A 21939-nucleotide genomic window follows, 5' to 3' on the forward strand; every position below is an offset into this window, starting at 1 on the left:
CTTAACAACTCCAACTTGGGTGGCAACTTTGAGGAATCTATGGACATGGACCCCAAGAACCCTGTGTTCCCCCAAACTGCCAAGAATCCTGCTTTTAAGCCTGTGTTCTGCGTTCAAATTTGATCTTCCAAAACAAATTACTTCACATTTTTTCCAGGTTGATTCCCCATCTGCCCCTTATTCACAAGAGGCAGAACTGGGCCAATGTCCCATTTGCAATCTACAACAGTTCTCTATACTATCCACAAACCTCCAACCTTCCTGTCCTCAGCATCACCCTTCTGCTTCCTTCTCCAATTTATAATTTATAAAATCACTAAGAGCAGAGGTCCCAGAACCAATCCCAGTGGTGCATCACTAGTCACCAACTCCACGCTAAATGCTTACCATCTACCACCACCCTTTGTTGTCTTTGGGCCAGCCAATTCTGTATCCAGACAGCTAGATTTCCCTGTATTTCATGCCTTACTTCCTGAATGAACCTACTGTGGGGAACCTTATCCAACTCTTTGCAAAAGATCTGTGCACACCACATCCACTGCTCTACGTTCAATGTGTTTAGTCACATTCTCAAAGAATTCAATAAGTTTTGAATGCCTGCCCCTCACAAAACCATGCTGACTATCTGTAATCTGGCACTGGTTTTCCTAGTAATTGTTCACCCTGTTTCCCAGAAACCTCTCCAATATTTTGCGCACCACAGACAAGATTGACTGGGTTTATAATTGCCAGGATTACCCCTATTCGCGTTCTTGCACAAGAGCATAACATTTGCCACACTCTAATCATCTGGCACTAGTCCAGTGGACAGTGAGGATGCAAAAATCATTACCAAAGGCGCAGCAATCTCTACCCTTGCTTCTTGTAGTAACCTAAGGTATATCCTGTCTGGCCCAGGGGATTTATCCATCCTGATGTTTTTCAAAATTTTGAGAGCACCCTCCTTCTCAACATCAACCTGTTCTAGCATATCAGTATGTTTCATACTGTCCTCAAACATCAAGGTCCCTCTCAGTAGTGACTAATGAAGCAAAGTATTCATTAAGGACCTCCCCTACTTCCTGCAACTCCAGGGGCAAGTTCCCTCCACTATTCCTGATCAGCCCTACCCTCACTCTGGCCATCCTCTTGTTCCTCACCTAAGTGCAGAATGCCTTAGGGTTTTCCTTTTATCCTACCCACCAAAGCTTTTCCATGCCCCCTTCTCATTCTCCCAAGTCCATTATTTAGTTCCTTTCTGGCTAACTTGTAACCCTCTAGACCCCTGCCTGATCCTCGCCACCTCAATCTTAAGTAAGCTTCCTTATTCCTCTTTGACTAGATGTTCCACATCACTTGTCACCCATGGTTCTTTCAATTCACCTTTCCTTCCTTGCCTGAGTGGGACAAACCTGTCCAGTACTATCAGCAAATGCTTCCTAAACAACCTTCACATTTTGTCATTTCCCTGAGAACATCTGTTCCAAATTTGGACATCCCAGTTCCTGCCTAATCGCATTGTAATTCTCTCTATCTCTCTCTGCCCCCTCTAAAATCCAATATGGCCTCCCCTCTAGTCAGTCAATCTACATAGGAGTCAGGAATTCTTCCTGGACCCACCTGATTACAACTGCTTCATCCCAACTATTTGAAGTAAGGAGGTTTCAATCAATATTAGTCAAGTTCAAGTCACCCACGACAATAACCCTGTTATTTCTGCAGTTTGCCAAAATCTGCTTCCCAGTCTTCCATAATCTCTGTTGCTATTAGGTCTGTAGAAAACACCCAGTGAAGTGATTGCAACTTTGCTGTTTCTGACTTCCGCCCATACTGACTCTGTGGATGAACAGTTCTTGATCTCCCTTTGTGATAATATCTGATTAGTGCCATTCCTCCGTCTTTTCAACTCCTTTCCCCCCCCCCCCCCAAAATTCCTTCTGAAACTGTAAACTTGGGAATATCCAACAACCATTCCTGCCCCTGTGATATTGAAGTCTTGATAATGGCCATGACACAGAGCATGGATCAGTACTTGGGACTAAGTTCACTTCCTTGTTCCTGATGCATCTTGGGTTACAATATCCACACTTGACCCTGTTGCGTTGACTGTTCCTCTGCCCTGTCTATCTCTCCTCACTCTTTGCATGCTGTATCTGTCTGTTGACGACCCATTCCATCATCTGGTCTGTAGCTCAGGTTCCCACCTTCTCCCCACCTCCAACCCCCCCATACCAAACTAGCTTAAACTCTCCTGGAGAGCTCTGGCAAGCCTGCCAACCAGATATTGGTGCCTCTTCAATTCTGGTTCAACCTGTCCTTTTGTGCACAGGTCCTACCTTGTCCACACAGTTCTAATCCACCCATCTGAAGACTTCCCCTCCTACACGAGCCCGACAGCCATGTGTTCATCTGCACTCACTCTCTCTTCCTAGCCTCACTAGCACGTGGCACCAGTAGCAATCTTGAGTTTAGAACTGTTTGTTCTAGCTTCCAACCCAACTCCCTATATTCTCTTTTCAGATCCTCATCCTTTTCCCTACCTCTGTCGCCGATTGTCTACCACGACTTGTGACTTCTCTTCCTCCCCCTTAAAAATCCTGTAGACATGATCAAAGAGATCCCTGACTCTGGCACCTAGGAGGCAACGTGTCATCAGGAGACTTGTCTGCTCCTCTCACAATTGAATCTCCTGTCAGTGTTGCACTCCAATTCTACAGCACCCGCCCCCCCCCCCCCCCCCCCCCCCCCCCCCCCCCCCACACACACCTTCAAAACCACAGAGCCAGGTTCAGTGCCAGAAGGCTGGCCGTTATGGCTTTCCCCAGTAGGTATCCAAAACAATATACTTGGCATCAAGGGGAATGGCCCCAGGGCCTCCCTGCATTGTCTGCTTCCCTTTCCCTCTCCTTAGTCACCCAGCTATCTTTTATCTTGTAACTTAGGTATGATGGCCTCCCTGTAACTTCTCTCTATCACCCTGTCACCCTCCTGAATGATCTCCAGTTCCCTAACAGTCTGAGAGGAGCTGGACTTCTCGCAGGCCAAGTCAGCAGGGACACCAGGGGTGACCCTTACCCCTCACATTCTGCAAGAGGAGCATGCAACTGCCCTAGCCTCCATCCCCCTCTGCTCAAAATTACAAGGAGCAATTGCATAAATATCGAAAAAAGCAACCAAGCTTTACCTTACCAAACATCACACGGGATCTGTTTGTTTTGGTTAGAGGAGGACAACAGGTGGGAGACACTACACTTGTAGTGTCTCTGGTTAGTCACAGCCCAAATATTATCAGTTCACAGCATTGCCTGTGCTCTTGTCTATCCTGTTGAGCCTTTGTTCTGCCTTTGACGAGATAGGTCTTTGATAGGCCTCAAAAGATTTAGAGGATATTTTGTAAATTGTTTTGTGAATCTATTGTGCCCTACATCTGTTTGCTTTGGCTCTAATTTCATGGTATTGATTGCCTGTTTGGAGACTTAATATTTGGGCTTTTTGATTTTCTATTGAGTCAACCTCCTGTCCAGATGAACAGTGAAACTTAAGGTTTGACCAGAGGCCCATTCAATATTTCAATTAACTGGAAAATGACTGCCACCACTTGGACTCATCTCTGTCAAGCCACAAACGTCCAAACTAATTTATTTAATACCAAACAGGAAAAAGAACAATTGTCAGCACAAACAAACGACAAGATCTTACTAATCTTTTTTAAATCAAAGTGAACGTTTGTGCTATTGACCCATAAAAGTAATGCTGGTCCTCGAAGCATGTTCACTTCACCTTCCAATGAAGGCCTTTCAGTTAACCTAACGTTTTCACACCGATTGGGTGGCTCAGTGGTTTACACTGCTGCCTCATAGCACTAGGGACTTGGGACTTGGGTTTGATTCCAGCTGTTGGCGACTGTCTAGGGGGATGGGTCTCTGTGGGTTAATTTTCGGAGGGTTGGTGTGGACTTGTTGATCGAAGGGCCTGTGTCCATATTGTGGGGAATCTAATCTGGATTAGAGGACTGACCATAGACAGCCAACTAATGAGTTGTCCACTGTATGACAAATGATTGTGTGACTCTCTTCAGCCTTGAGAAGAAATGTACAAGCCAATCAAGCCAATTTGTTAATGAATTAACCTTATGTTAGAAGTATCCATGTTTGTTGAGCCATTCCATTTAAGGTCCATGATCTAGTTTGGATTTGTAATTTGATTTTAGTGTTCACACTGATCACTGCTGAATGGTTAGAGCTGTGAATTTATAAACTTCTAAATATGAAACTTGCACGTGTTGAAACAAGCATCAGATTCATAGTTCGTATCTTTGCCATGCAGACTTTAAGTTCTCTATGGCTTGAGTTGGCTAACATAATGGTAATTTAATTTTAACTCTGCATAGTGGTATTGATCATTTGAACACTCCCATTTGAAACCTAATAGGGTATGTGTGAACACTTGAATCGCTAGCTTTTTTAATGTTAGTTATAGCATTAGAATTTTAACACTACCTTCATTTTCAGTGGATGTTGTAGAAGATGGATTAGTTTAGGGATCACTTCTTTCAAACTGGAACAAATTATGCATAAATCTATACCCTCGTGTGAGGAACTATTCATATGGTTTCCAGTTGATTGGTGAGAATTGCTGTGCGGATGCAGAAAAAGAAATCTTAAGTCTAGCCTGTTTTGTTACATACAAACTGCTACCATTTTGACCCTAACCTGGCCTTCAACATTTTATCCCTTTTTATAGCTATATGACTACGACTTTTGTTATTGAGGCCATGGCAGCAGCCAATGCACATCTACGTTGGAAAAGGAGGGAGAGGCAGAGAATAGTAAGTAAAACAATAGTTTAAGTCTGATCAGCATTATGGGACAATGTTAATCGAATTTCTGTTATTAACAAAATGATATCTGATGGAATGCTGGTTTTTATGTTGTCGTTTCTGTACTGAATGTCAAAGCCAAGCATTATGGGAAAGGTGTTAATCTGGTGTTTCAGTTAAACCTAGGTATTTCTGTCGGAGTTAAATCCAGTGGAGCTTCATTCCTTGCATACTCTCATGCTTATCTAAAAGTCTCTTAAATGCCCCATCTTATCTGTATCTACCACCATCCCTGGCAATGGGTTCCAGACTCCTACCATTATGTTTATGTAAAAAAAAAACTTGCCCCTCCCGTCGCCTTTAAACCTCCCCCTTTCTCCTTGAAACTAATGACCTGGTATTGGATATTTTAACTCCTTGGGGGGGATGGGGTGGTGAGATTCAGCTAGTCAACCCTATCTATGCCTGTCATAGTTTTATAGACTATTAAGTGTTCCCTCCGCTTCCGTCGCTCCTTAGAATAGAAACTGAGCTTTTCTGGCCCCTCATTAGAGCTCATACCCTCTAGTCCAGGCAGCATCCTGGTAAATCTTTTCTGCACTCTCTCCAAAGCCTCCACATTCTTCCTGTCGATTGAATGCAATAGAAATGTTGCCTAATCAAAGTCTTAAGGCTGTAACATTCCATCCTGACTCTTGTACCTAGTTCCCCAATCACTAAAGGCATGCATGCCATATACCACCGTAGCTACTTGCTTGGCTACTTTGAGGGAGCTCTGGACTTAAACTCCAAACCTCCCTGTGTATCACTGCTGTTCAGGGTGCTACCATTAACTGTGTACTTTTCCTTAACATTTAATCTCCCAAAATGCAGTACCTCACACTTAGCCAGATTAAACTCCATCTGCTATTTTTATCATCCCTATTTGCAACTGATCTAATCCTACTGTATTGTTTGATGACCTTCTACACACACTCCCCAACTCCACTGATCGTTGTATCGTCTGCAAACTTAAGCCATCCAAGTATTTTTTTTAATCCAAGTTATTTGTGTATCACAAACTGCAGAGATCCCAGTGGAACACCACTAGCCACTGACCTTCAGCCTGTGAAACACCCTTCATCATTACCCTCTGCTTTCTGTGGGCAAGCCAATTCTGAATCCACATGGCTAAGTCACCATGGATCCCATGCATCTTAATCTTGTCGATGAGCCCCTACCATGAGGGATCTTGTTGAAAGCCTTTGTAAATCCATTGAGTGGACACCATCCATTGCTCTCCCCATGTTAGTCACCTTTGTCAACTTCATAAGGCATGATGACTGTCCCTAATTAGGCCATGCTTTTCCAAATAGGTGTAAATCCTATCCCTAAGAATGCTCCCCAATAGCTTCCTGACCATTGATGTGAGACTTAGTGATCTATAGTTTCCTGGATTATACCTATGGATCTTGAACAGCAGAAAATCATTAGCTACTTGCCAGTCTGCTGGGACCCCTTCAGTGACTAAAGAGGTCAAGGCACCAGCAATCTCCCCTCTTGCCTCTCAAAAACCTGGGTTAGGTTCCATCAGACCCTGGAGACGTATGCTCCTCAATGCTCTGCAAGGGACCTGACATCATTTCTTTGATCTCAAAATGCCCAAGCATATTGGCAGGCTCTGCATCAATCTCACTATCCTCCATATCCTTCTCCTGGGTGAACAGCAATGCTAAGTCATCATTTCGGGTCTTACCCACATCCTCTGTTTCCAAGCACAAATTCCTTCCTTTATCTTTGTGGTCGTCCTTCTCCCTCGTTATCCTTTTTTATTTTTAATGTATGTACAGAAGGCATTGGGATTCTTTATAACCCCACAAGTCAAGGCTGTTTCATGGCCCCCGTGCTCTAATTCCTCACTTGAGTCTATTCTTGCTTTCTTTATATTTGCTGTGGACCTTGTTCGATTTTCAGCTTGCTTTTTGTACTTACTGATACAACCTCATTCCCATGCACTTGCTACACACCTGTAGCTCACTGTGTTTTACAGTCTGCAGGGAGTAACTTTGGGGAACACAACTTTTTTGGTCAAATGCGTGTTAATTCTAGGAGAATGAAAGACAATATGAAATGTCCTGGATGGCTGTCACACTCCACTTTCGGTGTAGATTGGTGTCAGTAGATGTACACAGTTGTCACTGCAATTTTTCTTGGAAGCAGTATGTTCAAGAGATGCGAAGAGTAAGTCTCTCAAGCTAAGGCTTTTGCTGTTGCAGGAAACCGATGGATATTTGCTGGTTCTATTCACTGTGCTTGCTGATGCACAGAATCTGATTGTAATGTTCAGTCCTTGCTGGTGATTGAGTTGAGTATTGGGGTTACTAACCAGTAGCTTAAATCATAACTGCACTTTATTCAGAGTTTGTTGTAATTGGTAGAGATGAATCTTTTCCGCATCTGGTTTGTTGCTTGTGAAGTTGGGAAATTGTGATGGTTTACTGGCTCCACCCGACTCATGCCTATACTGAGAATCTCTTGACTGAGGCCAGCTTCATGGGCACAGTGTTTTTCTTGGCTAAGAGTGTAATTCAGTCCAGCCTTAGCTGCCATATCTCATTGCTAAGGATGTCAGGTTCATAATTTTTCATCTGTCAAAACCTGACCTTTTTCTGCATCAAGTATTGGAATATTGTACTTGCTAGTTCTGGTTCTGGTAATGGTTTTGGAGATTAGATGTGCAAGTGGATGGATATCCTGATGACAGTTCCAACTTGTTGAGGTGCGGTTACACCCAAAACATTGAATTCTCCACCCTCTGATGCTGCTGGGCTTGCTGTGTTCTTCTAGCTTCCTCCCTGTCTACTTTGGATTCCAGCATCTGCAGGTTTTATTGTCTCTAATTTAGGCAAGGGTGTCTGCCATCTTCATGCTCATATCCTTAAGAGAAAAGTTTGTTAATCCATATGGATACCAATGGTGACTGGATCCTTTCATCTAATTGTATAAATTTAAGGTTAGGTATTAAGGGTCTCAGTGGTTTTAGGAAGTATGGGTTGAAATTGTACTTCAGGGTGTGATAACACATCCAAGGAGGTTGGTTTAGAAAAAAAATGCAGTTCTGCATTATGAAATCAGATTCATACATTTTATAAACTTGCAGTTGTTAACCAAATTTGTCTGTGCAATCTTGATTAAAACTTGCTTAGAAGCAAACTTAAAATGTTTGAAGGAGTACTTATTCAGTAGGGTCAGTTCGAAATTTTTAAATTCCATTTTGTGGAAGGTGAGCCTTGCTGGCCAGCCAGCATTTATTGCCCATCACTAATTGTCCATTAGAAAGTGGCGATGCTGCCTTGAACCACTGCTATTCACTTGCATGGGTTGATCCACAATGCTATTAGGTAAGGATTTCTAGAATTTTGGTGTAGTGACACTGAAAGAGTGGCAATATATTTCCAGGTCAGGATGGTGAGTGACTTGGAAGGGGACTGGCAGCTGGTGATGTTTCCATATATCTGCTGCCCTTCTTAGAGATGGAAATGATCGTGGGTTTGGAAGGTGCTGTCTGAGGATCTTTGAATTTCAGCAGTGCATCTTGTACTGCTACTGAGTGCTGGTGGTGGAGGGAGTGGATGCTTGTGGATGTGGTGCTAATCAACTGTGTTGCTTCTTCAGCCATGAATGAATGGCAGAGCAGACCTGATGAGTTGAATGACCCAATTTTCGCTGCTGTGTCTCCAGTCTTTGTCCTTGATGTGTCAAGCTTCTTGTGTTGGAGCTCCACTTATCCAGGCAGTTGTCCCATCTAAAAATGGGAAAAAATCCAGTAATGGATGTAATGTCTTTCTTTCCTGGTTGAGGCGGTTTAGTTAGATCAGCGGATGTGCGCCTTGCTGGCTCGGTGAGTAATTCTTGCCCATCCCTAATTGACAGAGGGCTTTTAAGAATCAGCAATACAGCTGTGGGTCTGGAGTCGCATGCAAGTCAGACCAGGTAAGGATGGTGGGCATCCTTTCCTGAAGGGTGTTAGTGAACCAGACTGGTTTTATGGCAATTCACAATGGTTATACTGTTAGCGGTAAGCTGCTCTTTATTGCAGATTCTTCAGGAAATTTGAATTCACTCTTCCTCATGATGGGATTCAAACCCATGTCCCCAGATCATTAACCTGGCTGACTGGATTATGAGTCCAGTGATGTTTTCACTGCACCACCCTCCTTTTAAATTGCATTGAGATGTTTTAGCCTGTAGTTGCACAGGGTAGTTTTTGTATCTAAATATTTAGAATCATAGAATTCATACAGTTCACAGAGGTGATTTGGCTGAATGATCCTGCACCAATACTCTGTTCACCCTATCCCAATAACCTGCATTAACCAAGACTAACCCACATAGCCTGCCCATTGATGGACACTGGGCAATTTAGCATGGCCAATCCACCTAAATTACATGTCTTGGGACCATGGGAGGAAACTAGAGTGCCTGGAGGAAACCCATGCCAACACAGGGAGAATGTACAAACTCCACACAGATGTCACCCAAGGCTTGAATTGAACCTAGGTCTCTGGTGCTGTGAGGCAACAGTGCTAACCACTGGGCCACTATGCTGTCCTAAATGTCTGAATGTAACAGCTCAATTGTCCAAAGCATTTTAATGACCAAATACAATCTCACCTACACCTCCAGAGTGATTGGAGCCCTCATTCGGCACAGTCGACCATTTTGTCTCACCACCTCAGATAATACATTTTTCTTTACAAAGGACTTAAATTTGTCCTGGTGCAGAAAATAATCCAGATTAGCCTTAAATCAAGTTCCATATCAAGGAAGCGAATGGAATGTTGGTGTTTTTGCATGGAGGACTGGAGTACAAGGATCCAGAAGTTATCTTGCAGCTATACAAGTTATCTTGTTAGACCCTACTTGGAATACTGAGAGCTTATTTGGGGACTGCATCTGAGGAAGGATTGTTTGGCATTGGAGGGAGTACAATGGAGGTTCACAAGAATGATAGTTGGATTTAAGGGACTAAGTTTTGAGGAGAAATTAGACTGATTGATTAGGCTTGTTTTCTCTAGAATTTTAGGTTAAGGGGTATTCTAATTGAAGTTAACTGGAAAAGGTATGGTAGATAAACTATCTCCACTGTTTGGGGGTTCTAGAATAAGGGGGCAGAGTCCAAACATGAGGGATAGACTGTTAACAAGATGTTGGGAAGCAGTTCTACACACAGGGCAATACTTGGAATTTTGCTGCAAACTGCAGTGGATACTGTATCAGTTGATTTTAAATTTGATACGAGTTTTTGTTGCTGAAAAGTTATTGAGGAACATGGGCCAAAGGCAGGTGTATGGAGTTTGGCCAGAAATCAGCCCTTCTCCTGTTGGAACAGCCTCCGAGGGTTAAGTGGTCTATTCCTGTTAAAACCTAATAGATGTTAAACTAATTGAGGTGTTATATTGGCAGTTTTCCCATCCTCTGGTTCTTCAGAATTCAACTATTTTTGGTAATTTACAATCGAACAATCTCTTTCAGATCCTAGGATGCAATGACTAGGGGACCGCTACCGTTAGTCCCATTTAGTCTTTCGAATGCTACTTCCCTAGTGATGGTGATGAGACTTAATTTCTCCCCTTCAATTTTTTTGGTATCAAATAGGATTTTCCAAGTACCCTTCACAGTAAAGACTGAGACTAAATATCTGTTTAACTCTTCCACAGTCTGTTTTCCTCATCATCATTCCCACAGTTTCCTTTTCTAAAGCACTTACGTTCACGTGGCTCCCATTCCTTCCTTTTTATATGTTTATACTGTGAATTTTTGTATTCCTCACTAGTTTGTTCTTGTAGTTTATTTTCTGACGTTATCTTTTTAGTCCTTTGCTGGATTCTGGGCTGTCACTAACTTTGGCTTCTGTGCTTTTTCTTTCAACTTCATACTCTCCTTAACTTGATTTAATCATGGTCGATTTATCCCTCCAGTAGAATCTTTCCTGCTTACTGGGTTTTTGTTTTTGCTGAGAATCATGAATGCCTATTGTCGTTTCTGGTAATGTAGTTATCCAGTCTAACTTGGCGCTCACTATCTTTGATGCATTGTAATTGCCTTTTAAGTTAGTTTCCAGCCCATTTTTTTCTACTCCAACTGAATATCAAATTCTCTCCTATTATGGTCACAGCTTCTTTTAATAATGACAGAGGTAAAGATGGTCAAACTTCCCTCTTTGCTCATTACCAGGATGGCCTGTTCGCTGGCTGACTCCATGGCATATATCAATGTCCTGAATGTACTCTGAATTTGTTGCCATGACTACCCTTTGCAACTCAATTGACCAAAACAATGTGAACATTGATATCATTCATAATTATTAGTCTGTTGTCTTTATTAATTTTGCACCTTTCCTGTGGCTACTGTTTGGTATGAGTAGTGTATAAACCCCCAATGTGGTGTTTGCCTTGGTGTTAGTTACCTTCATCTAAATGAACTTGACATCTGAGCCTAGATCATCTTTTTCTCAACTATCTTCATTTCTTCTCTTAATAGTGCTACCACACTACCATTTTCCTTCCCTTCTGCCTTCCTGAAAGGTCAATTATCCCTTCATGTAAGTTCCTAGATTTGCTGTCCTTGTAATTTGGTCTCAGTAATAGCTACAAGATTATATTCATTGCCCTCTATTTGTGCCGCCAGTTTGTCTGTTTTGTTCTGAATGCTTTAGGTTAACAGACGTTTAACAAAAAATGTTTGATTTGAAGTCCTGAATCAAACAGGCAGTAAGGTCTGTGCTTGCAGGGAGGTGTCTAGGCTAGTAAGCTCTTCATTGTAAACTTCATTTGGTGAGCTGGTGCAGAAATAATGCCATGAAATAGACTTCTCTTGTCTGTACCAGTGTCCAGGATGATCTCGCAAACCAGTGTCTGTACTTAGTGTTGCCTCAGGACAATAAGACCTCTCTACTGCAGTTATAGCTCTTGCATTCTCTTCCATTTTGACAGAAGATTGCAAAGTTCAAAAACGTGCACCAGCATATTGAAGAATGGCTTATTCCTGCTGTTACCAAACTTCGGACAAAGTCAACAATCACACAACACTAGGTTATAGTCCAGGTTTATTTTGGAAGCACTAGCTTTCGGAGCACTGCTCTTTCATCAGGTAGCTGTGGAATGGCATAAGACAGAATTTATAGCAAAAGATCAGTGTCATGCAACTGAAACTATATACAGGTACTGAACAAACCTAGATTGCTGTTAAGTCTTTGGTCTTTTAGAATGGGTTGCAGGTTTTGGTTAACTAACAAGTAGATCCCAGAACTAGTTTCAAGTAATTTTCTCAAGATAACTTTGTTTTATAACAAAAAGTGACATCTCCGCTCAGGCCCTGCATTAAAGGTGTGAGGTTAGAGTCTGACAGCTACCAGAAAAAGGAGCAGCACTTGGAAAGCTAGTGCTTCCAAATATACCTGGACTATAACATTTTTCACTCCAGTCCAACACCACGTCATGACCAAATGTTTGGAATGGACTTCGATACTGAAATTGATCTTTCTCTGCACCTTCACTGCAGCTGTGATCGTATATTCTGCATTCTATTCTAGGCCCCTATTGTACTTATGTAAGGTATGATTTGTCTGGATAGCACACGAAGCAATACTTTTTACTGTATCTCAATCCATGTGACAATAAGTCAAGTGATCTATTCCCAATCATAATTCGAGTTGAACAAGGATGTCCCAATACAGATCCCAATATCTGTTCTTGCATGTGTTCTCCTGACCTGTGCTTTTCCATTACCCCACACTACTCTGAAATTGGATTGTACGGACAGGAAGAGTTAAATTTGAGCCTACTCCCTGGCAATGACCAAGGTTTCTAAGGATTTTAATTCAATATTTTCTATTTTATCAATGATTTGTACAGGAGTTAAAAGTTCAGAGCTGAACATAGAATATTTAATGACATCTTCAACCTTGTGATGAGCATAGAATGCATCACCGTGTGGTCAGAATATCCCAAGAGTGCATATATGTGCTTTTCTTTGGCAGGTGCAAAAAATGCCAAAGCTACTTAAGCCATGGCAGACTTAGAACATCATTCTGTAGTCTGATGACCAAGTCTACTGAGGAAACGAAGTCTTTAAAGTGTAGTCCTGCCCTTGCTGCTTTACACATGAGGTTTGGACCATGCACCAAAATGTGTGATGACTTTGAGCTATCTTGGGAAGCTTTAGGAATATGGTGGCAGGTTAAAATGCTAGACAGTTAGCTGCACATTGGAACAAGTATGCTAATTATCCACACTATATATTTTGAACTAATCAGGGAGCCAGAAAATCTACTGCTCGCAAAGAAAATCTTCCACCGGGAACTTGTCTGGATAGTTCTATCATGGTCAAAAGTCAGGTGACACCAGGTTGAAGTGATGAAGGTGCTCTGAAGGCTTGTGATTTCAAGTATATCTGTTGGGCTATAACCTGGTATCTTGTGACTTTTGACTTTGCACTGCATCCAACACTGGCACCTCCACACCATAGTTCTATCATGGCAGTCAAAGAGCACAAAGATCTGGAAGCTTCGTGGTATTTCTTGCGTGTTATTTTGGTTTATGCCAAGATTGTACATTGAATACACTGGAAATTGACAAAACATTAAGTGCCTGAGCAAACTGATTACTAATAACCTGGAGTGATTGGAAGTTTTGTGAAAAGCTAAAGGTCTTGGCATATCATGGTAAAGATTTTGTGAAGTGAGTAATTTCTGTGACAACCTTCATTTGCCCTACACAGTACCTATGCAGCCTGAAATGAAGCTTTCTAAAAATGTTAATTCTATATCAGTGCTTGAACCTCAGGGAGTACAGATTCAAAAATAATTTTCTGAATTAAACATTTAATGGAACTGAGTGACTTTGATCGCAGTGGGGATTTGAGAGCACTTTCTACATTACTATGCATTGCTGCAAGTTTTATTGATTCAGTGCATCTTCAAGAAAAAGCTGGTTCTATCTGTGAACATTGTGCACTTAGCATGTTATGCAAGAACAGTTATTTGTGCTTTGAGAACTGAATTGAAGATTTTACATGGATCCAGTGGAGAAAGTTTTACAAACTGAGATGGCTGTATTTAAAAATGATCTCCAGAAGACACTTGAGAAGAAAACATACTGTGTCTGAATTTAAGCATTGAAAGACTAGATTGACCTTTTCTATAACACCACTGACTAAGACAAGCTGACTCACTTGATCAACATTGCTTATACTGTCTCCCCGTGCAGTTCTGAAATGTCTAATCCAATGATATTATTATTATTGGTTTGGAAGACTGCTTTCAATGAAATTCTACCAAATGTTAAACATTTCAGACAGTAAACCACTGAAGGCCATCTCATTCATTTAAGAATTGCCCTGTGCACCTATCATGAGAGTTGGGAATGACCAAAGACAGTCATTGAATCCCTTTTGACATCTTAATTGACCTTGAAATGTAACTGAAGAGAATTGACGAGAATGATTAACAGTAAGGATAGTGTGACAATTTAAGTTGGGGGAAAAAAATCTTAAGCATCAGAGGGAATGTATAAACGTTCACACATTTGCCAATAAGTGAACATGTGTCAAAAGCTCATGGCATTCCAACAAATGTCATGAAATGGTTAACTTTTGAATTTTCATCAAACAGATATTTCAATGTGAAAATTGTGGCCGACAGTGGATCCACGCTATGCTGGTTCAATGTTTGAAGCCAAATTGGGTAATGACTATATGAATGCATATTTGAATATTGACACCCTATCAAGACCAACAAGGTTGGTGTCAGATGTAATATTAAAATCAAAAGATGCAATCCCCTTATTTCCATCCAGTTATGATAATCTTGAGACTGAGCTACTCGTATGAGCTCAGTCACCACTTACTGAGAAGAATTGCTGCAATTAGTAGAAAGCTAACAAAAAATCAACTATAAGTGCAGCACAACTTAGAACTTTCTGCACCTTGGCAGAAGCCAGCAGTAAATGTGAAGAAATGAAAAAATGCTAGTTTTTTGGGCATGTGTTTGTTGACAGATTTGCTCTGTTTGGATTTTTCCTATCAGAGTTGAAGATTTATGAATTGGTAATGTCTTTTTAATCTGACTCCTAATTTGGTGCTCTTTGAAAGGGCCTAGATATAACGTAGGCAACATCTTATGGGCCAGTCAATTGAATATGAAAACTGACACCCTGTCCTCTTGCACCTGACTTCTGGCTTCCTGTCCCCTCAAACTTAACTTTTCCACAAGTTTGTCTGGCAACCCATTAACTGGTTGCAACTATCTGTGCTGTACCTGAATGAGCATTCAATGTTATGGTCTGTACCACCCTTGTCTTTGTGCTCCCATATCTATGGAGTTGAGCTGAATCTCCCGGCTAATGTCTCTTAGATAAACCCCTTTTGCAGTTATGTGGAGACATGAGTAGTGCTGCCCAATGCCAAGGAGTATACCTTGTATAGACTATAGTCATAGACTAAACATTGAAACTCCACAATTGTGGAGGCTTGCTGATGGAGCACTAAATTTACCAAACTAAACACACTCTTTTGGTGTGGACCTTATGATCACGTTACAGCAGAATCGCAGTATACTAGTTTTCAACTTGCTCTGTTTAGTCCTAACTCTGCTACAATAGCAGTTGTTAATTTTCAATTTAATTTTCTTTGGATTTTGAAATCCGTTTATAGTGGTCAAGGTGATTTTTCTTGCAGGTCTATTTTGGTTGGAGTGCTGATCCCCCAACGGCATCATTCAGAGTACTTAAGTAGCCTTAAGTAGTCATTCTTTTCTTTCTTGAAAACAACATTGCGCTTGGGATCTTGTAGGGATTCCAATTGATTATTTGTTCAAATTACTTGATTAAATCCAGTCAGTAGTGCAACTAGATTGAGTGAGTCCTTTGTGTGTACTTAAAATATTATATCTGTAGATAATTATCAAATATCTTGATGGGAGATGATATCATGAGGGAGTAAAATCAACTTGTAGACAATTTGTTTTCCTTTTCCATCTGACTGAATTTAGTTCTAAACCCATTTTTGGCGAAAAAATAGTTTGTGCTGGATTTGCTTAATGCCAAGAGAAGATAAGGGATAGTGTTTGAAGGATAGTGAAACTTGAAGATGTACGTTGAAGAAATAACAGGAAAAGCTAGACAAGTGCTAATGACTTGAAACTATTTCAATCTTTGCTTCACATGGAAATTTCTAATTTCATTGGTAGCAGAATCCCAGTCATAAGGATTGACTTCTTTCCTAGTACCCCCTCCTTCCCCCTTATTAAAATGTGGGCATTCTAATTATTATGTAATGTTGGACCTGTCATTTGCAGACTTTGTACCAAAGATGTATAATTGAAAACATCACTCAGCTGTTGATTTGTAAGGAAATAATTTTAGCTATGAAATCATCTGAATGACGTTTTGGAAATTGATCACAATTTTTGGTATAAAAACGTGTTCCTGAATGAGAATTAGCTCTTGCCCCTAAAATTTATTTGATCTTGTGCTCTCTTGATGCATGTTTTTAATAAGCAGTCCATACTTAAGCTGCCAAGATAAAGAGCAGAAATGGCCCCTCAAACTGTTCTGACGATCATGGCTGATCTTGTTCAATTTTCCTTTCCGGTCCTATCTCCAAGCTCCTTGATTCTCTTTTGAGATCAATACATTTACAGATTTGGTCTTGGATGTGCCGTAGTAAGTAAATAAGCACCCACTGCCTTTTGGATCAAGAATTGCAGAATTTGCAACCCTCACTTTTCTCCTTGACTTGATTCAAAAATGGCTGAAGCTTTATTTTGAAACTGTGAACACTAGCTCTAGACACTCCAATCAGGGGAGATGGTTTTGTGGCATATATGAGGCCCTTAAGTTTTATGTACTTGATTGGGATTAGTTCTCCATCTCTTAGAATAGAGATCCCTGGCGCACTTTCTTCGTGCAGGACAACTCACTCCTCCCACAGATCCACAATTGTATACAAGGTATAATCTCCCCAAAACCCATTGTAGCAGCATAACTTGATCTTTTATGCTAATCCTATGTGCAATAAAGGCTAATGTTCAATTTGTTGTTGCAATGTTTGTACTATCTTTTGAAGTAATTTTGCTTGTGTACAAGGACAATTTCTTTGTTGCCTACCAATGCTTAATATATTCCCACATTGTTACTCCAGCTACTAAATAAATTAACCTGTTTACATCCTTTTGCAGCCTCAGCACTTATTTCCCTATCTAACTTTGTACCGCCAGTAAATTTTGGATATATTATGCTTGCTGTCCTGTAAATAATTTGATATAGATTGTAGACTGTTAAGGACAAACCACTGATACTTTGTCCATTCAGTAGTTGCAGCGTGTTGTCTTGAAACTTATCATGCTTGAAAGCTTTAATGTAATTAGTACGTAATTTTGAAATGGCAATAATGGAAAATATAGTCAACATAAATGCTCCAACAAATGGAAGATTTTGCTATTTTTGTAGAATGGATGGTTAAATAACAAATTAATGTGAGATGAGTTTTGGTAGGTGAAGTAGCCCACTTTGACCATGGAATTCATGTTTAAATATCAAGGACTAGAGGCATCGAGGAATACAGATTTAGGAATCATTCAAGGTAATAATTTTAAAAGAGACCATCTAAGCCAGCAATGCACCATTTGGTTTCTGGAGGGTTGGGGGAAGGGAGGGAGAGGAGCATGTGGGTAGGAGCTGAAATGTGAACTTCTACTTGTGTAGAATGTTTAGACCATTGGGCCACACTTCCAAGTGCTGTGCAGAGCTCTGGACAATATATCAGGGGGGACAAAAGGATTTAGGGTTCAAACCTTTTACAATGAAGCTATCAGAACTGAGGGGTTCTGGTCCTCATCATTCCACTGCTCTTCTGACTTGTATCTTTTTGTCCCTTTTTCTTATATTTTGTGCCTAAATCCTAAACACTGTCATCACATCCCACCCTTTTCTCCCCACCAATTATTCTGTCCAGGTGTCACTTTATTCTTGTAAAACACCTTACAGTGTAGCTTTCTGACACTGTCTTTGTCATCTCACCTAACTTTTGCATATTTCCAGGAAGCTCTGTGGGGTATTTTATATTAGAGACAGTAGATAAATATGACCTAGAAGTTCAGCTAATTACTTGGATAAATAGTTGCTTTACCCACAGTGAGTGGAATTATTATTTGCAGAAAGAACCATGACTAAGTATTAACATAATTTTATGGTCTTAATTGTTATCCAAAACTTCTATTTCAAGGAAAGGCACCATTTGATGCCTAAAAAAAAATTATGAATTCAAAGCATGATTCATTTCAGCATGATTGGATGGGAACTTTGCAAGGAGCTTAAGCACAATTTAAATTTGTTTTTCATGTGCGTGGGGCATGTTTGAACATTTAAAAGTGAAAACAAAAATGCTGGCCATACACAACAGATGCCTCAGATTTGAGAGTCTACTATTAAGGATGAAGTTGCAGACTTCGAAGTGCATGGTAAAATAGGGCTGAGTCAACATCATTTCATCAAAGGGAGGGACACACCTGATAAATCTGTTACAATTCCTTTTGAGAAGTTGAGCCAGTAGACATAATCTATTGGGATGTCCAGAAGGCCTTTGACAAGGTGCTGCACAGGAGCCTCTTAAGAGCTAATGGTGTTCTGGCAAAAGGGACTGGCATAGATAGAGGATTGGCTGACTGGCAGAGTAGGGCACAAGGGATCTTTTTCAGATAGTATTAGTGACTTGCGGAGTTCAGCAGGGTCCAGTCTTCAGACCCCAATAATTCACATTGTACATTAACAATCTGGATGAAGGAACTCTGCATTGTTGTTAAGTTTGTAAAAGACACAAAAGTGAAGGGACAGGTAGTGTTGAGGAAGCAGGCAGGCTGCAGAAGAACTTGGACAGGCTGGAAAGTGGGCTAACAAGTGGCCAATGGAATACAATGTGGGAAAGTTTGAGGCACTTTGCCATGAAGCATAGTGGCCTTGACTATTTTCTGAATGGGGACAAGCTTTGGAAATCTGAAGCACAAAGGGACTTGGAACTCATTTCAAGACTCTTAAGGTTGATGTACTGCTGAGGCTATATAAGGCTGTGGTCAGACTGTGTTGGAAATATTGTACGCAACTTTGCATCCCCCCACTTCCAATCTGAGGAAGGATGTGTTGCCCTTGGAGGTGGTCCAGAGGAGGTTTATAACAACGATCCCAGGGATTAAAAGCTTATTGTATGAAGGATGGTTGAGGACTTTGGGTTTGTACTTCGAGTTTAGAAGGTTGAGGTCCTGGATGCATTAGACTAGGATCTGAGGGCGCTGTCTCAGTGCAGGGGCAACCCTTTAGAGGAGAAATTTCTTAGCAGCCAGAGAATGGTAAATGTTAGGAACTCATTGCAGAGCGCTGTGGAGGCCAAGTCATTGAATATCAAAGACAGATAAGTTCTTGATTGGTATGGGGATCAAAAGTTATAGGAAAATGGTTTTGGGAACTGTATCTGTCATGATGGAACAGTAGACCAAATTCTAGACTGGCTTAATTCTGCTCCTATATCTTTTGGGTCTGATTTGTCCTGAAATAAAAAAACAGGTTTTGGCTTTTGTTTCTCTCTCCACAGATTGTCTGACCTGAGTGTTTCCAGCATTGAAGTTTCCTCAGTTCACTTTGCCATTGTAGTGATTGTAACAAGGTCAGCCAGACTTGAATGATTGGAGCAGGTTAGCAATCCCATGAGAGTCCTGGCTGATGGATATAAACAGGAGTGTCAGAGGCTTTATTCACTGAGAGCTGGTTCTGAGGAAGGTGTAATTAAAAGGTGACTTGGTGATGGGTACTGGCCTCCTGTGGTGTTATTTCAGTGATGATGAGAGAAAAAGTTTGCTCATAATAATTGTCTTTTTTGACGTGGACTAAGCATTTCTAGCATCATGCTGTTATTTGACTTGTTTGATCCTGCCGTTCAAGACTGGACCCAATATGTGGAAAAGAAATCGTTTTTTTTTAATCTGAGCGAATTACACTGGGACAAGTGAAAAGCAATGGTAATTTTCCTGACAGATTGGGGTTCTGCAGTTTTTTTTGGTTAGTTGCAACGTAACATTTCCTCAGGCACCAGATAATAAAACCTTTCAATGCTGATGGATTTAGTTAAAGCAGGTTATGACCCCAAGCTACCCCTCAATTTGAGATGCTATTGGTATTTGTCTGAGAATTGAGCCCAATGGATCAGAGACTACAAACTAAGATCATAGTGAAATTGACGAGCGGTTTATTACACAAAGACATAGCAGAAGCAAAATTAACCAGGCTGACACAAAACTGATTCTCTGCGCCAAATGCTTTTCCCCCAAACAGAGGTGTAGGCATATTTTTATAGGGGTACAACAGCAAGGTGATAATTGTAAAGCAGTTACAATACAACGGTGAAAATTGTAGAGAGATTAAAACAAGAGTAAACAGAATAGAAATTAATTAAGAGTCCAGTAGTAACAACTTATTCAGAATTGACACAGGAGATTCCAGCCATCTGAGTTTGTGAGAATGTCTTCTGGAGGATTTTTCATTGTATTTCCTGTCCGCATGAATATGTGCAAATGTCCCTTCTCACTGCATCCTGGTGTCCATTGTGTTCCTCCTGCAGACCAAGTGTTCTGGGGCCCTTCGGTCTGCATGTTTATGCAGTATTGGTTTCAATGGGAAATGAGCCTGCCATTAGGGTGTTGAGACTGCAGTGCTAATCAGGCTGGGAGCTGATTGTGAAAAGCTATTTTCGGGAGTGTGTTCTCTGGTCTAGGAAGGGGCTTGGCAGTGTCTGGTTTTTTTGTTAGCCTGTTTGGTCAAGACTGGAGCACTCTAGGTAGTTTCTGTATATGTTGGCAGGCTTGATTTGTGTTGTGCAGGCCAGCTTCTGTGTTTTGTGTTGCCATGCTATGGGCGAGCAGGGTGGCAGATCTTTTTCCCACAGTATTACTCAGCAGTTTGAGAACCAGGGGAATCTGGGATTTTTGACAAGGTTAAGACAACTGGCAGGGGCATGTGACTTTGGTTTAACCCCATGATGAGATGCTGAGACATCATTTGGTATGTGGGAACAATGATATAACCATGCAAAAGCACCAAGCTGATCCCCAACTGGACTTCAAATTGGCATGACAGCTGAGTCTTTGTTAGAAAACAGCATGTGGAGCAATCAGAGGATATTTGAATGGAAATGGACACCCTCACCAGGCTGATTGCAGTTTGGGAAACACTACTTTGAGTGGAGGCATTTGCGTAGTTTCATTCAGGAAATATCTTGAATAAAGGATTCTAGTTCGGCCCACAGCACAATCCCAAAACTAAGCCAAGCCTTGGCCAAACAGTTAAATATTTTTCCAGGATTTGGACAGGCAAGCCATTGTGGCTGCCACTGGTATGTGGACTGGAGATAGCAGCAGAGTCCCACTAGACCTAAAATTGAGAAAGAGAACTCAGGCCTGTATCCAGAAGAGTGCACACCTTTGAAAGCCCACCTACAGCTGATTTGGAAGAGTTGAATTGCTTAGCAATAATCCAATCAGAAACTATTAAAATAAACATTAACTGGTCATACTGTTCTAATGGAGTGTGGTTATAAGGTTCTAATGGCTGTGTTAGTGATTACAGAACCAGTCTTTAACAAAACTTGCTTTGAACTCCACCTTTAAGTTTGTGTAGAACCTTGGCTGGACTGAGAACCTTTACCAGGAAACCTTTGCAGATTAAAGGTACAATTTTGGTTCTGACCTCTTAAGAGAAGCAGCTGCTTCAGTTACTAATAATTGTGGTAAAAGGCTCCAGCCAGAGTTTGGGTGAAATAGGTTGAGTGTTTTGCCTTGATTGGTTTGACTTTTTGCAGTTAGAAAATGGCTGCCTGAGTGAAGTCCTAATTAAATATCTGGATGGTTTTCAGCAAGGTTGTAGGATTGGCAAAGGAACCAAGGGCCTCTTGCATAGTGAATAGGTAGCAATTGCACGATTCTGCAAGGCCAGTCCAGTGCCATTTTGCATTAGGTGGGGATCATCAGCCTGTGGCATTTCTCAGTACACAACTGAAAACATTTTGAGGTTTACCCCAGGTTGCCATTTTATCTGGATTTTGTGCTAATAACTGGGACG

General features: G+C 41.1%; 1 protein-coding gene across 3 annotated transcripts in view; it reads left to right on the forward strand.

Annotated features, from left to right (window-relative positions):
• tmem104 (transmembrane protein 104) overlaps positions 1 to 21939 on the forward strand; it is a 225330-nt gene that overhangs the window by 38559 nt on the left and 164832 nt on the right. For all 3 annotated transcript variants that reach the window (XM_072558408.1, XM_072558407.1, XM_072558409.1), the window contains one exon: positions 4723 to 4807. In XM_072558408.1, the coding sequence (XP_072414509.1) occupies positions 4723 to 4807 (85 nt within the window). The remainder of the gene's footprint in view (positions 1 to 4722; positions 4808 to 21939) is intronic.

This window comes from Chiloscyllium punctatum, chromosome 39, assembly GCF_047496795.1.
Source record: "Chiloscyllium punctatum isolate Juve2018m chromosome 39, sChiPun1.3, whole genome shotgun sequence".
Lineage (NCBI taxonomy): Eukaryota > Metazoa > Chordata > Chondrichthyes > Orectolobiformes > Hemiscylliidae > Chiloscyllium > Chiloscyllium punctatum.